At 36.7% G+C, this 15964-nt stretch overlaps 1 protein-coding gene across 1 annotated transcript; it reads left to right on the forward strand.

Moving 5' to 3' along the window:
* The first annotated feature begins 3702 nt into the window (after positions 1-3702).
* Positions 3703-10449, forward strand: LOC130885519 (prolactin-3C1-like). Its single transcript, XM_057787056.1, has 5 exons — positions 3703-3733; positions 5118-5272; positions 6738-6821; positions 8624-8803; positions 10261-10449. Exons 1-5 carry the CDS (start codon positions 3703-3705, stop codon positions 10447-10449), a joined length of 639 nt encoding a protein of 212 aa, XP_057643039.1.
* The last annotated feature ends 5515 nt before the right edge of the window (positions 10450-15964 follow it).

Consider the following 15964-nt stretch of genomic DNA (forward strand, 5'->3'; position numbering starts at 1 on the left):
GACAAAGATTAAAATAGCACCTAATAAAACACAGGAACCCCACAAGAGGCTTGTGGGAATTTAAACATACCTGTACTGTGTTACACAAACATGAACATAGCATCTATTGAGCAAATGGTAGCCCATGGTTAAATGTACATTCTTTTAAAGCTTTAAAAGAACACAAAACAAATTCAGGTCTAGATCAAGAAAGTATACTCTAACTCTCTATACCATGAAATTTAACAATCATAGCATTCTTTACAAATGAGATCAGCAGAATATGCTGACAGACTGTTTGTTTCATACATGTGGGGACCTTAGTTTCCCTCTCAGAACTAAAGTAAAGATGTGCAGAAAAATATCATGCATGTGAATCCTATCTCTGGGGAAAGAGACGTATGAATCCTTGAGTCGCTGAGCAGCCCGTTTAGTATAAATGGTGAGATTCATGTCAGTGAGAGAGCATTTAAAAATAATTTCATTCTCTGAGAATAAAATCAAGAATGTTCTCTGGCATTTGTATCTACACACACACACACAAATGCGCGCGCACACACACACACAGAGCGTCAGTCTCACAAATCAAAACATCAGGAAAAATATATCAGCATATAGAGGTTCTGTGTATCTGACTACAGAGAAAATTGTCCATAAATCTTCCTCATTGATGATTTAGGAGAAATTATACATGGAAAAGTGGATCCTTCGAGCCATAATATGAATTTCTATGATTGCCACTCAAACCAGAGGGGGAAAAATCATGCTAATAGAAAATGAACTTGATTCTCTACCTTCTGATTGATCTAGGGGACAGACAAACATACAATTTTCTTCTTTCAACCATGCCTGGGGTCATCATACATTTTATAAAAGTTTGTCAGGCACAGTCTTGATCATATCTAAGTCTGACTCTGAGTCAGAATAGCCAGACATTTCCTAAGATTTAAGTACTCTGGACCACAGGCTGTCCCTGTTCTCTACTCTGGATACATCTTTGTGGCATGTTTTAGACTTATACACTACGGATTTACAGATTTTTTTCTTTTATAGACAAAAAAGGAATTTCTCATCATTTTGTGGATTGAGATATAGATCTCCAGAACTACAGAACTAGTAAAAATACTAATATCTGTTGTGAAAATGAAAGGTGGACAGTTTGATAGCCAAAAGTGGGCATACTGACCAGAATATACCCTCTCCCAACAGAACTCAATCTCAGGTTGATGCTTACAGTAGGTGATGCTTTGATGGTCTGAGTATTAAAGCAATTAAGATTGGATGAGCAAAGGAAAGTCAGACACTGGTCATTGGAAGCTAGATGCTACTTATTTCTTAGAGTTAAGTAAGTACTAAGGGAATATCTAGATCAATACACTATGAAAATTTCTCTCTTGATGTAAAAATAATAAGAATTGATGAGTCATGTAGAAATATGCTTCCAGGATATTTGACAATGCTTGCTTCATTGTGTGGATAATGAAGCAATTTCATGTGATGTGGAAAGTGAAAGACTCTAGCCATAAACCAAGGACATTAAGCTTATAGTTCACAAGCCTAGAGAAGCCAAATAACAAGGTGAACCCAAAGAAAAACATATATAGATCCTCCCGGAAATTGGAAGCAAACAAGACTGCAAGGCAAAAGTTGGGAACATGGGGGGGAGAGGGAAGGGAGAAGGGAAAGACTGGAGAGAGCTTGGGGGAATGGGAGGGTGGAGATGGAGGAAGGGCAGATATAAGAGCAGGGAAAAAGATATCTACATTAAGAGAGCCATTTTAGGGTTGGCAAAAGACTTGGCTCTAGAGGGGAATCCCAGGTGTCCATGGAGATTTCCCCAGTTAGGTCCTTGGGCAGCAGTGCAGCGGGTGCCTGAACTGTCCTTGCCCCACTATCACACTGATGATTATCTTGAATATCACCATAGAATCTTTGTCCGGCTACGGATGGACATAGAGACAGAGACCCTCATTAGAGCAACGGACTGAGTTTCCAAGATCCAATTGAAGGGCAGAGGGAGGGAGAAGAGCAAGGAAGTCAGGACCGCGAGGGGTTGGTCCACCCACTGAGGCAATGTGCCTGTTTAAATGGGAGCTCACCAAATCCAGCTGGACAGGAACTGAAGGATCATGTGATCAAACCGGACTCTCTGAATGTGGCTGACAATGGGTGCTGACTGAGAAGGCACTGGGACTTGTTTTTATTGCATGTACTGGCTTTTTGGGACCCTAGTCTTTTTGGATGCATAGCTTCCTAGGCCTGGATATAAGCAGGGAGGGTCTTGGACTTCCCACAGGGCAGGGTGCCCTGCCCTCTCTCAAGCAGGGAGGGGGAGGGAAGAGGGTGAGTGGGAGGGGAACGGGAGGAGGGGGGAAAGTGTAAATTTTTTAATGGAAAAATAAAAAAAAGGTAAATAAAAAATAAAAATAAATAAAATTAAAGGTAATGCAAAGGAAATTACTCACTCATCTGGAGGCCCTTTGAACAAATAGATTTAGTAAATAAGCAACCTGTAATGACCAGACCCACTGAGTGTACATGTCTGAACACATATGCCAGCTATAGGGATGAGGTAAATGTGTATAGCATAACAGAGTAGGGTGAGATCCTACTTTAGCTCTTGATGATCCAAAAGCCACCCCAAATGATTCCATCTGGTCGGAGGGACAGTACCATGCAAGATGCCATGATGAGGTAAGAGTAGGAAAAGCAGAATGGTGGTAGATTATAGAAAATTAAATAGAGTAACATTTTTCAGGTTACCAAAATGCACTACACTGCTTGTGTCCCAGAAATTGTCAACAGCTATATTATTCAGCTACATGATATAGTCATAAGGGAATCTGTCAAAGTCTAATAGCAAATCTAGAAATTTTGAGTTAGAGTTGAACTCATGGCCTTGTTGCAGCAATTCTTAGCAACTGCACCATTCAGCCACATGATAAAGCCATTAGGGAGTCTGTTAAAGTGTATCCAGTGGTAAATCTAGTATAACAGTAGAGTTGCAATCAATAGCTCTTCTATTTGATTAAAAGGCAACCCTGGAATACCAAATCCATATGCCATAACAGTGCAAAAACATATTCCACCAAGGAGGGTATGATCATTTCTTTTGTTAAATGTATGTGACGTAGCTGAAAAGGTACCTTATAAGTATTTGTGTCTGTTCCTATAGGTTACTGGAACTGTGGCCAGCATTGTTGAGAGGAGGAATCTTTTACAGTGTTTGTGGTTGATGTCATAAATTCACATTTAGTTACATTCGTGAGAATAACTGACTCTTGCTGTGGTCTGGCAGCTTAAGGTTGACAAAGAATAGAGTGTATTTAAACCACCTGAAAGATGGCAGAAAGAACAAAGGCCCTGACCTAGGAAAACATTAGGGAACAAGCACATTATTCTTGACAGAAATGACCATGAGTCATTATGAAACAAAGAATGATTTGCAAAATTACTTGAACCCTCGAGATAGCATGACAAAACAGAAGAAACCACATCGAAGCAAGACTGGTACAAGTAGAATTTATACTCCCTGAAGGAAGAGACTCATTGTGCTATAGACATTGCTCCTTGTACTCCCCTGCCACCCCCCACCAAGCTCTGCTTGGCTTTGGTACTGTCTGTTAGTATATATAGGAGGTGGAAACCTGACGGAAGGAAGCATTCAGGTGAGGCAATTTCCCCAGCTGGAAGGCCACACCACAGTGGTGGAACATCTCAGAGATGCAGTTATCATTGACTCATTCATGCTCCTGTAAGTGACATTCATCTGTATTCGTCTTTAACAGTGTGTTACTTGGTACAGATTGGGTTGTATATTATCTTTTCTTTTCTCCTATCACTGCTGCAGTCTGCAGAGAACTGATATGTGTTCATGTCTCACTTACATTCAAGGCAAAGGTAATGAGATTTTTTTTTTCTTTTTTGATTTTTCGAGGCATGGTTTCTCTGTGTAGCTTTGGAGCCTCTCCTGGAACTTGGAACTCACTCCATAGAGCCTGGCCTGAAACTCACAGAGATCTACCTGCCTCTTCCTCCTGAGTACTGGGATTAAAGGCATGAGCACTTCCTGGCATGGAGCTGAAATTTAATAGAATGGAATTGATGAGTGGACCTTGAAATAAATGGTTCTCTAAGAGAATCCTCCATCTATGTGCATACATGACATGGCTAAAGTCATTTTGTACTGTCTTTTGTTTTTACTTGAAGATAAATGGAGATAATATTGTAGGTATCTAACTGGTACTTGCTCTGAACCATCATCTAATGGACAGTTCACCTTCCAGAACAATAAGCGGGCCAATAAAAAATTAACAAGTTGCTGAAATTTAGAACTTGGACTTTATTAAAATTATAAGATTAAATAGTCTTATTGCCCCCAATACAGAAGAAGAAAACTCACAATGCTTGCTTAGACCTCAACCTGTTTAGGCCTCAGGCTGTCTGTTGCTTGGGGCTGCCATCTGACATGTAAAGCACTGGAGGTTTAATATTTTAGGAGAAAAAGCCATCATCTTTTCTGGAAGTATTTCTTTTCCTGCATAGAAGAAAAAAAGAAAGAGAGAAATCTATAATTATTTGGCTTGTCAGGGTTTTGACCTGTGCCTGCTCACTTAACTCAAACTTAATAAATATTTAGTTCCAAAGGATAATATATATAGTAATGGCCAGTTTGATTGTCTACTATTTTGGTATATACCAAATAAAACAGCATAAGAAAGAAAAGAACATGTTCATACCAATCATCTTAACTCTTGGGTGATATTTAAAAGAAAAATCAATTAGCTATAAACTTAAAATTTATTAAATAGAAAATGAACTTATATTCCCAAGACATCAAAATATACATAGTGATGATTTAAGGACTCTAGCTTTGTATTCATCTCTGCTCAAATGTTTCCAAGTTTTGGAAGCTCCTCTGGAGCAGCCAAAGCTGAAGGATCACCTACCTCTCAAGGTGTGAACTGTGAAAATGTTTCTCCTGCCTATATTCCCACAGTGTAAGGAGCATACCGCCAACTCATTATATAGTACTGATTTGGCACAGAACTCTGAGAACAGATAGTACTTACCAAAGAGTATAGCTCTTGGAACCTTATTTAAAAACATCATCTCAGAATCATTTCTCTGTATAGCAGGGATGGGCCTGTTGCTGCTGGTGTCAAGCCTACTCCTTTGGGAACATGTGAGCTCCACAAGCGATGACCAGATGACCAATGAAGAGTTGTATTACAAATTGCTTTCCATTTCACATCGCACCCGTATAGTTTCTCGAAAAATGTATAAAATTTTAGTAAGTATCTCACTTATTTCAGAATTCTTCCTAAAGTATATGTGAGAAAATGCTACTCTTTTAACCATATAGCATCACGAATCTAATTTCAACCAATATGTTTTATATGTAATAGGAACATCCAATTATGAAAGTGTCGATGAGGAAATATAGGAAGTTTCATGAAATTGCAAAGATTTGTAAAGAAAGCAATGATTATTTTTCAATTTTTCCTCTAATAAACCTTAAAAATAGCCATTTAAACTTCTTCTTTGAGCATTAAGTACAGAAAATTTTGCCAGGGAGAAGCTGTGATCTGTGATTTCCTGGTCATGTTTGAAGAATGGTTCTGTGGGCATTTTTTTTTTTTTTTTTGCAAGTGCTCTTGAGATATCCAATATGGGAGCAATACCCTACAGTGAGTCATGGGAGAAAATCAAACTAAACTAATCTTTAACTAAGCAAAGTGGAAAACACCAGCAACAAAAGTAGCAGTTCAGAAACTTGCAAATGCCAAGAAACATTGTTTAAGATTTCTAGTTGTGAGTAACTAATTACAATCAGAATATTGATGTAGAAGGGAGGGTTTTCCTTTTTCATGCTGGTGATACATTTTTTGTCTGTTTTGGTGGGTCATTACAGTGAAAACAAAAAAGACAGAGCAAAACTAGGGACATGAAACCTATGTCTGTAGAGTTGTGAAAATAACTTCCCATTGTCATTTTCACTCATTAGTGTTTCTTTCATCCCTTCTTCACGCACAATTTTTAAGTGCAGTGTTGCTAGAAATCCATTACACTTTTATGAATTTGCTGATTATTATTATTGATGTATATTTAAATTAATAAGCACCCCAAGTAAACCTAAACTTCAGTTGATTAATATAATCATATTAAATGCTGAATTCTATCCTCATTCATTGCTGATTGCTTCTTCAAAGATATCCAGATTTTTATGTTGAAATCTGATGCCATTAATGCAACTGAATTACAAATTTGCCATGAAGTTGGTATGGTTCAACTCTAACTCCGTTTTACTTGAGAAAACAGTAGAAATTTTCAGCTATCTATTGGCAGTAGCACATCATCTTTGAATCAATCGGACACAAATTATTCATGAATATTAATAGAAAGACACTATTGGATGACACACAACTCAAATCGTTGAATTCTGATACTTAGAACACTAAATGTTTTTGGACTAGAGCATTTATTACTTTCTTTTAAAAGAATGATTTTAGGAATGGCAAACAGCAAGAGCAGAGGGAAAGGGTGAGAAGAGAAGAGTTTGTGAGGCCAGAACATACGACTATATATCTCATGGGGAGAAAAGGTAGATATGCAGTATTTGCTTCTATCCTCTCTTTCAATTTTATCTAGTCCCTATGTGATAAATTTGAATATTTATCAAATACATTAATAATCTTGTCATGGATGTGTTTATTATTCTGAAATTACAAAGACTTGACTCATTTTATTCCCTCCAGGATAAAAAGTTAGCCAAGGGAAGATTGTTTAGAGACAGTAGAAACAACACCTGCCACATCACTTCCATCCCTACTTCAAAAAAAGTAAGTTTTTCTCCATGTTATTTACCAAATAAATGTTAGCAGAGCTCTAGCTATCTGTGCTGTATGTAATTACTGGGGCTAGTGTAGTTACAATATTCTCAGATCCAATAGAATGATGAAAGAAGGATCAGGCAGAAAAGCATGACACCTCAGAGTAGGTACCTTACACACTTTAAGTCAGATGCCATCTTACCTTACTCCTGACACCTAAGTTGCCCATGTAGAAGATGATTTCGCCAACACCTTGCTAGAGGGATTAAACATTTTGATCTGAATTGGATATTAATGGTTAAATACACATCTATACCTATGTGGAAGAAATTAAATATAGTAGTGTTTATGATATATATAATCCCAAAGGCTCCTCCACTGTCAGCAGGCTACTTAAATCACCAATGTGCAGTTTATTTTGGTCTTTTTTCTGTTTCATTATTTATGCAATACAACATTAGTGATCTACCTTCTCCTGTATCTTGATTGAAAATCAACTGAAAAAGAGGGTTCTCTGCAAGCTCTATAACGAACCTCATGCTGAGGTTTACATTCCTCAGTTGCTCTAATATGTGATTGTTTTATCTCTTCCTCTGACTACCATTCATAATTAATTTTTTGTGATTTAAACTAAACTTATTATATGTATACTTTGCATATATATAAGTGTTCTATATGATTTTATCACTAGCACCAATCTCCTACATAAAACTATTCTTCTTTAAAGTGTGACTGTAATAATGGAAATTAAAGAAAGAGTTGGAGAAGAGAGAATTTTTACAGAGAGCTACTTTCATACACACTTCAAAAAGCAGTATTTTGGTAGTCATACATGTATTAGACACACAAATTTCTGTAACTTGAGATAATATTTGAAAAATAATAAACTGAGGCTCAGAAAGTTTACAAACAACTTGTACACCTTGCATGTCAAGCAGGAATGTGCAGTTGGACATCATCCACCCCAATTCCTCATTAGTAATCATCTTGCCACAATCCTCCCATCAACTAATTTTCACCATTTGGCTTGCTCCATTTCTTAATATCCTTTACATATTTCCTTTCCCATGTGCATTGATTTCCATTACTCTTCTTTTCATTGCAAGAGACTAACTAAAAAACATAATATCATGAAGTTGAAATCAGATATGGCTGTCAAACCAGATTCTGCCAATGATAATAAACTGGGCATGTCATATTTCATTGATACCCACTGATGCTGGTATTAAAAGCAGTGCTGAGTCATATTTTTTCTGCTGGACATAATGACAAGTATGTTGCTGTGCCAGAGGTATGGAGTAGGGTTTACTCAGAAAATTACTATCTTAATGGCATGTTTTCCTCACTATATTTATTTGTAAACAATTTACAATAATCCAGAAATCAGCATTGAGCATTTATATGAGCAAATTGATCCACTAATGTGAAGACAATTTGGTTGACCTTCGACTGTCAGTGCTGGCATTGCTGTGGTTTTAATCAGATCATGGTGATACTGGAGATCCAGCAAATCTTTCATTATCATAGATGAGACATGCAATTAAATAGGAAAAACTCACCATAAGTCACATGACATGTAGACAATAAAACTAATTATTATTAATTTGACATGTCCTTAGAAAACTATTAAGACCTAATTAGTTTTATGTTAGCAAACTATCTTTCAATGGCATAAATTTCACATTTATAGAATGGGCATCATATTCTAAGAAACATTTATTACTTAAAACTCAGTATTGCAATTTTTGATTTTGCATGTGTCTACCATGCTGTTTTGCTTATTCAATGCAATGTATAATCTTCTTGCTTAGACTGAAGACTTTCTGAAAGTGATCATCAATGTTTCGAGTGCCTGGAAGTACCCACTGAAACTGCTAACACCTGCAACGTTGACCCACTTAGGGTCCTATGATGGTATGCTGGCAAGAGCTGTAGAGGTTAACTTTGGAAATCAAGAAGTTCTGGAGGGAGCAAAAATTTTACTCAGCAGGGTGAGCCATCTCTTTATATTTCTTTGATCGTGTCATGTGTGAAAAAGAAATTAATTTTTAAAAACTTCATTTTCAAGACTATCCAATATGTTCACAACCTTTCTAATACGGAATTACATATAAAACCAACTCCCCAAAAGGTTCTTTACTGAGAATGCAGCAAATAAGTGATCTCAGTAGAAAATAGCTGTTCTGCACAGTTATTTGGGCAGAAGCTTTCCTGGACAGGATGGGCACGCCTACCAAACTCAGAAGACCTTAAGACAGTCATGCTTTTGTCCCTGCAACTTCACTCATTAAAGGAAGTGCTCATCATGGCTAAGGTTTAGGAAAAAATATAATATGGAAAGTAGATTTAGTTGAAAGTTAAAAGTGATAGGGACATTTTCCCAGAACCCATTAAGGTATGGAGGACAGACTAGGAAAGTACTGTGGGCGGTAAAAATCTCCAAAGTGAAAGAACTGGTACCATTCACTTCAAAGTCCTTTGGTTAAATCCATAGCTACAGCCACATAGCAATTTGCTGGTTCTCCATTTGTATAATCTTGCATACATATTCCTCATTTAGGATCAATGGGACACCCGAAATTCTGAACACCCTTTTCACTTTTAGTTTTTTTTTTTTTTTTTTGACAGGATTTCTCAGTAGCTTTTTGGTTCCTGTCCTGGAACTAGCTCTTGTAGACCAGGCTGGCCTCGAACTCACAGAGATCTGCCTGCCTCTGCCTCCCGAGTGCTGGGATTAAAGGCGTGCGCCACCACCGCCCGGCTCACTTCTAGTTTTATGTGCTAATACCTTCATGACACCTTGGCTCAGAAACCTGACAGTACACAGTTTTGACTGATTTTCTACTCTCATCTTTTCGTGCAAAGCGCTGAAAATTTAGAAGTAATATGAATCAGGACTATGGAGATTGGTCATACATTTGAATGTCTGCTTTGCAAGTATGAAGTCCTGGTTTTGATTCCAAAATCCTTATAAATGAATGATGATGTATGGATTTTCTGTGCAACCCGAGCAGCGGGGAGGCAGAGGCAAGCAGATCCCTAGTGTGTTCTATAAAAAATAAAGTAAATTCTCTTAAAAAGAAACAAAATACCAAGAACAATCAATAGTAGAATCCATCCAAGGAATAGTAGAATTCATCCTAAGGTTTTAAATAGCTTTAATATGGGCTGAAGTGATGTCAGATTGTTCTACAGACTACAGTGAATATGTAATCTTTCTAAAATGGTTGAAGATTTTCGCTGGAGAAATCTAGATACATTTCATACTTGCATCTTAACATGTTATGCTTTGATTTCAAAGGTTGATCTTTGGTTTCTATGTTAATGTATAGCCATAAATGCAAATTTACATATATGAATGTACATTTACACACACACACAAATGAATGAAAGGAATAAGTACTAACCAAATCAACAAAGTACATAATACCTGTCCTTTTATATTTAGATTCAGCCTGGATTTGAAGAAAATGACTATAGTGACTGGCCAGAACTAAAACACCTGAGGTCTTCCAATGAAGACACTCATCTTTTGGCATTTTATAAACTCTTCTACTGCTTCCTCCAGGATACAAAAAAGGTTGACCGTTATCTCAAGTCCCTGAGGTGCCGAGTCATCAAAAATTATAAGTGTTAAGTATAGATCTATGACATTTGCTGCTGAATAAATCAGACCTTCAGTGCTTTAAAATTTTTAATCTAATAGATTTACTTTTATAGATTAAAATATGATTCATTATAAATGCCAATTTGGAAGAGAACATTTACCAATTTCTTGTGCCCACATAATATAAAATAGAAGCATAGCTTTGCAATGTTTCGTTGCAATTTTCACAAAGGATCAGGTTTTAGAAAGAAAACAAGATGACTGAAAAGTTACAGTGAGTTAAGATTAGCAATTATTTTTCTAAAAAAGTATGATATCACTATTAATCAGAAGAATTAAGATGGAAATGTACAGATGTGTTTTGAACAATCATAGCACTCTCTATGGGAAAAGTTTCATGATCTAAGGACAGATGTGTAAGTGCTGTGGTTTTGCAGTATCCCTAGATATCCTAATGCTTCAACCTTTCCAAAAGCATGTTAGGATGCTCATTTGTGGAGACTTAATCTGCTCCTCTCAGCAGTTATTGATTGCCTGTAACTCTTCATCTAGGAGTGGGGCCTTGTGATGTTTCCTTCATCCATGTTAGAATGTCAGCTAGGGTCTTTCCACAGGTCTCATTTAAATAGCCATATTGTTGACATTCTGTGGGAACAGCTTCCCTATGATGTATAAAAGATGTGACCTCACAGGAAGCATCCTGTTGCTCTGGCCCTCTAATACTTCTTTCCCCTTATTTGTTTTGTTTTTGTTGCCAATTCTTATTTTCTTTACAGTTCTTCCAGATGAATCTCTAAATTAGTTAACCATATAGAAGTCATTACTGTATCATTTGGAAGTTTATAAATAATGGCCATTTAAAGATAATGTGCATTGCCGGGCGATGGTGGCGCACGCCTTTAATCCCAGCACTCAGGAGGCAGAGACAGGCGGATCTCTGTGAGTTCGAGACCAGCCTGGTCTACAGAGCTAGTTCCAGGACAGGCTCCAAAGCCACAGAGAAACCCTGTCTCGAAAAACCAAAAAAAAAAAAAAAAAAAAAAAAAAAAAAAATAGTGTGCATTGTAATTGGATTCATTACCTTTGGGGAAAGTATAAATAGTAGTAGTAGTAGTAGATAATCTTTTTAATCTTTTTAAAGGCCTCAGGTAACCCAAGAAAAATGTTTTCTTCAAAGGGTAGTATTAATTGACACAATATTGTATGGGACACACTAATGCATTCAACTGTTGTAATCTATCACCACACTGCATGAACCTCAGTTTCTTCATCCTGCCATGTTGAACTAGTCTGGTTATCTAAATAGGTAGAAGCACTTAAAGTGAAGTTTAGCTTAATAAGGAGCCAAAAAATACCAGGACCCAATCTTTTCTGTTACACTCAGTGCCTCTCTAGCTAACAACAGAACTGACTACATCTGACTGCATGTTAGCAGACAGGTTTTTATTATTATACATGTGTGCTGTTACAACCATGGATTACTGAGCAATTGACCAGGCTCCCATTTCTCACAATAAACCAAGATAATTTAAAAGACTATATAACAAAAATATTGCTAAACATGAAAAGGAGCATATGTCTCCATATATCATTCATCTTTAGTGTACCTACAGGAGAGACATATTCACAATGAACTCCAGGACAGGGATAACTGTTCAGCATTCACCAGTAGCTTGATATCAACACAAATATTGCATTATTTCATTCTATTTCCATTTCCCAGATCATCTTGTTTGAGTTTATTTTTAATTTTTTATAGTTAAAGTATAATTATATAATTTCTCTCACCCCTCTCTAATATCCCTCCCATGTTAGATATTCCATTTCTCTGTCAAATTTGGGACTTCCTGTTACTATCTGTTATTGCATTTGCACATGAATCAACATACAAATACAACCTTCTGAGTTTATTCAGTGTTTCCTGAATATATATGTTTATAGGGCTGACAACTTGGTATTAGAGAAACAATCAGTGGGTTCATCCTTGGGTAAAACAAGTTCTCTTTCGGCCTCTACTTGTTAATTGTTTGTAGTTCTTCATGTAGAAGTGAACTCCATGAGATTTCCCCCATCTACACTGGGATGCCAAATATTGCTGGAATTTCTCAGGTCTCGTTTAAGTAGCCATGATGTTGAGAATTCAGGAGTGTAAGTAGTAAATAGAAGTGGAGGAGTCGAAGACCTCAAATCCTAGCAGATTTTATGGTCCTGTGACTCTTACATTCTTATATGTCCCTCTGCTGAGCCTTGGTTACAGGAGTTGTTTTGTAGATGGCTATTTGGAACTAAGTACCCCAGGGCCATTTGATTTCTACGTTTGCTTAGGTGTGCCTTTCTGTAATGAACCCATGCTAGAAAATCATGTTCCTTTTGAAGAAGACTGAGACATATACCTTTATCTGAAAATTTGGAACTAGAATGTGCAAATGAGAGAGAACGTGGGGACTTACCCTGTCTGAGACTGGGTTACTTCATTCAATATAATATTTTCTGGTTCCATATTTATATTTCTTAAATTGCTATAAAGAGACTAATACAAACCAAGGTCAACACATAGAAACACATGATATTTCCTAATCATGAAATTAAAAAATCAGTTTTTTTTTCACAAATAAGAGCAATAGTCTATATATGGTAAATAAGATATTTTCCTGAGTTTGGTACCAAAAACTGAAGTAAAGATGCCTAGCATGTGGCATGTATTAGACACCTCACAAAGGAGACAGGCTTTGCAAGATCCCTGGATCTGGGCCAACAGATTTAGCCTAATTGAAAGATTCAAGTCAGGAGATAGCCTTTTTCAAATAAGGTCAAGAACATTCCTAGAATGATACCCAGGCTAATTTCTGGCTTCTATAATTCTGCATACATACCCATACACCCCACACACACAAGAGAGAGGGGAGAGATGGAGAGAGAAGAGAGAAACGGAAATACATTAAACCCTGTCAAAACCAAAGGATTCCCTCTTATTTTTACCTATTTATCTAATATCCACTTGTGTAGAAGTGGTAGCCATCTTTTCAATAGAACACCAGGGAAACCCTACCAGCAGCTAGGAATCCCCTGTTTTCCAAACAAAGAAAAAATTGGCTATGAGTTTTCTTGGTTGTTGATTATGCCAAAGACTATTCACAGGTGGATTCTTAAATCCATAATATGAATTTCTCTGTTTTTTGTACAATGAATAAAAGTGTTGATGAAAAGAAATGGGCTTGTTTCTTTACCTTTTGACTAAACTAGAGAAGAAAGAAAAGTATAATATTCTCCTTCCATATATGCCTAGGGCCAACTTATAATCCAGAAAAATCTATAGGACACAGTCTAGACCATGTCTAAGTCTGACAATGAGTCAGATTAATCAGTCTTTTTCCCAGTCTTTGGGAATATAGGCTTAAGTTTGTCTCTGTTCTCTATTATGGATATTCTTTGTAGGATATAAGAAATCCCCATATCCTGGATTTGAAGAGTTCTTTCATTTGATACATAGCAAATGGAAGCATCCTGTCTCGTTTAGAGATTTGCACAATGCTTCATGAACACAATAAAATTTATAAGAAAAAGATGACAACTTGGTAAATAAAAAGATGACAGGTCTGATAGCTACAGGGTGAAGTACATTGTCTGTGTTCATAATATACTTCCCTTACTAGAACTCAACAATAGGTTGTGGTTACAGTAGGCGAGGCTTTTGCTGATATGAGTGTTAAATCACTCAAGACAGTCTGCAAAAGGGACAGGATTGAATGACATAAGAGGCTATTAGAAGGCATCAAGTACAATATTTGTTTTGAAATCAAGCAGTTCCTAATAGTGGACAATTATTCCTCCATTAGAGTATAGTTTGTACTTCTTCCCTTGAAGTAAGTTTACAGAAGGTGAACAAGCTATATAGAAATTGTTCAAACCATATTTTGGGAGATTTGTTTGTAGTCGAATGTAAGGCAATCTTGTGCTATTTTGGGAAATGGGAGTATGATAGGGTAAGTTGTTGACTCCTACATGGGCTCTGTGAGAAAATAGTTTGGGTCTATAAACAGCCTGTAGTCACTAGACTCACATAGTGCATATCAAAACACAAAAGGAGCATTGGGAGGCAGTCATCACAGCAGGACAGAATAAGCTCTGGCTCAACCTAGCTCCCTAATGGTCTATGCACAATCTCAACTGATTTGGTTTACTCAGAATGCTAGCAACATGCAAGATGCAAAGATAAGGAAACTGAGATTTTGGCAGTGTGATGGTGTATAATTTATGATATAATGGAATAAGGTCTATCATCCATGCTGAGATAATAAAGTTGCCTGAATCTTTGCTAAGTCTTGGAACTTTTTTTTTTACTGCATTAGACTTTGTTTACATTTTCTTTGTGCTCTCACAATTGCTCAATCTCAATGATAATTATGATAATTTTTTCTGTAAGGAAGATGGCCAGTATCTATAAGCTTTCCATGATATACCATTTTTACAAGGTATATTGATTTAATAAATCATCTTGAATAATGAGATAATTTTTATTAAGAGTGAAGTAGTTAAAAAAAATTGTACAAAAGTGTGCAACATACATGCAAATATCCAAGTGCTGCATTTATAGGTTTCTTCAGTAAAATCCCTGTGTCTATGGTCAGTTTGTCCTATGAGTGTTGGAAAATTGGAGCATACGGCATTTGTAATCTGTACACATGGTTAGATTCATAGCAGAATGAAATGACTAAATGTGACTGATGAAACTCTATACTTTGGTTAAACAGCATTAAAACAATCCTGACTATGTTGTGATCTTGAAACTCCCTCATATGGAAAAACTTTTATGCTACAAAAAGATGGCAGGTGGTTTCAGGGGAAATACCTATGGTTGTTAGCACACAGCTAGATGGAAAAACAATCAGCAACTCAGACAATGTGTTCAATAGTAAAATTTGAACAAATAGTTATGGTGATAGCAATGTCCTGATTTATATTTACAGTCAACTTTGTATATTACTGCTGTAAGGTCCAGCATTCAGCTGCTTGGGGATTGAGGAGGAACCATGGTGTAGGCGAACTAATCACTCAACTTGACTTTTCTATCTGAGAGAGTAAAGCTTAATTCTGCGGGGGTAGCAAAAGAGAATAACACACACACATACACACACACACACACACACACACACCTCCCAATCTCCTACCTGTCAGGGTCTCACCTAGTGTCTGACAACTGGCAAGCTTTTGCCAGTTGAGAGAAACTGAAGAGGAGCAGCACAGCAAGCAAGCTACTGGACAGACAGACAGACACATGAAAAATATTCTGAGACCCAAAGCTTGGTACTTTATTTTATTATTTTTTCTGTTGCTAGTTCTACTCTATTTCTTTTCTGTTCTTCTACTCTGATGTTTCCCTTCTGTCATTTCTTAATTTTTTCCTTACAGCTTATATATCATAGCAAAACCTCTCAAGAAGTATAAAAACTATAAAGTGGTTACAATTTATTTTTAGTTAAATTATTACAATGAGTGTAAGTAAAACAAGCATGTTTTCCATACCCCTTACATGATTAAATATTTT

The sequence above is a fragment of the Chionomys nivalis genome, chromosome 13, assembly GCF_950005125.1.
Source record: "Chionomys nivalis chromosome 13, mChiNiv1.1, whole genome shotgun sequence".
Classification (NCBI taxonomy): domain Eukaryota; kingdom Metazoa; phylum Chordata; class Mammalia; order Rodentia; family Cricetidae; genus Chionomys; species Chionomys nivalis.

Excerpts from the sequence above, each read along its gene's own strand:
- LOC130885519 (XM_057787056.1), top strand. The coding sequence starts at position 3,703 with ATGCAGTTATCATTGACTCATTCATGCTCCT. Across the intron at positions 5,273-6,737 it reads GAAAAATGTATAAAATTTTA|GATAAAAAGTTAGCCAAGGG; the intron begins GTAAGTATCTCA and ends TATTCCCTCCAG. Across the intron at positions 6,822-8,623 it reads CCATCCCTACTTCAAAAAAA|ACTGAAGACTTTCTGAAAGT; the intron begins GTAAGTTTTTCT and ends CTTCTTGCTTAG.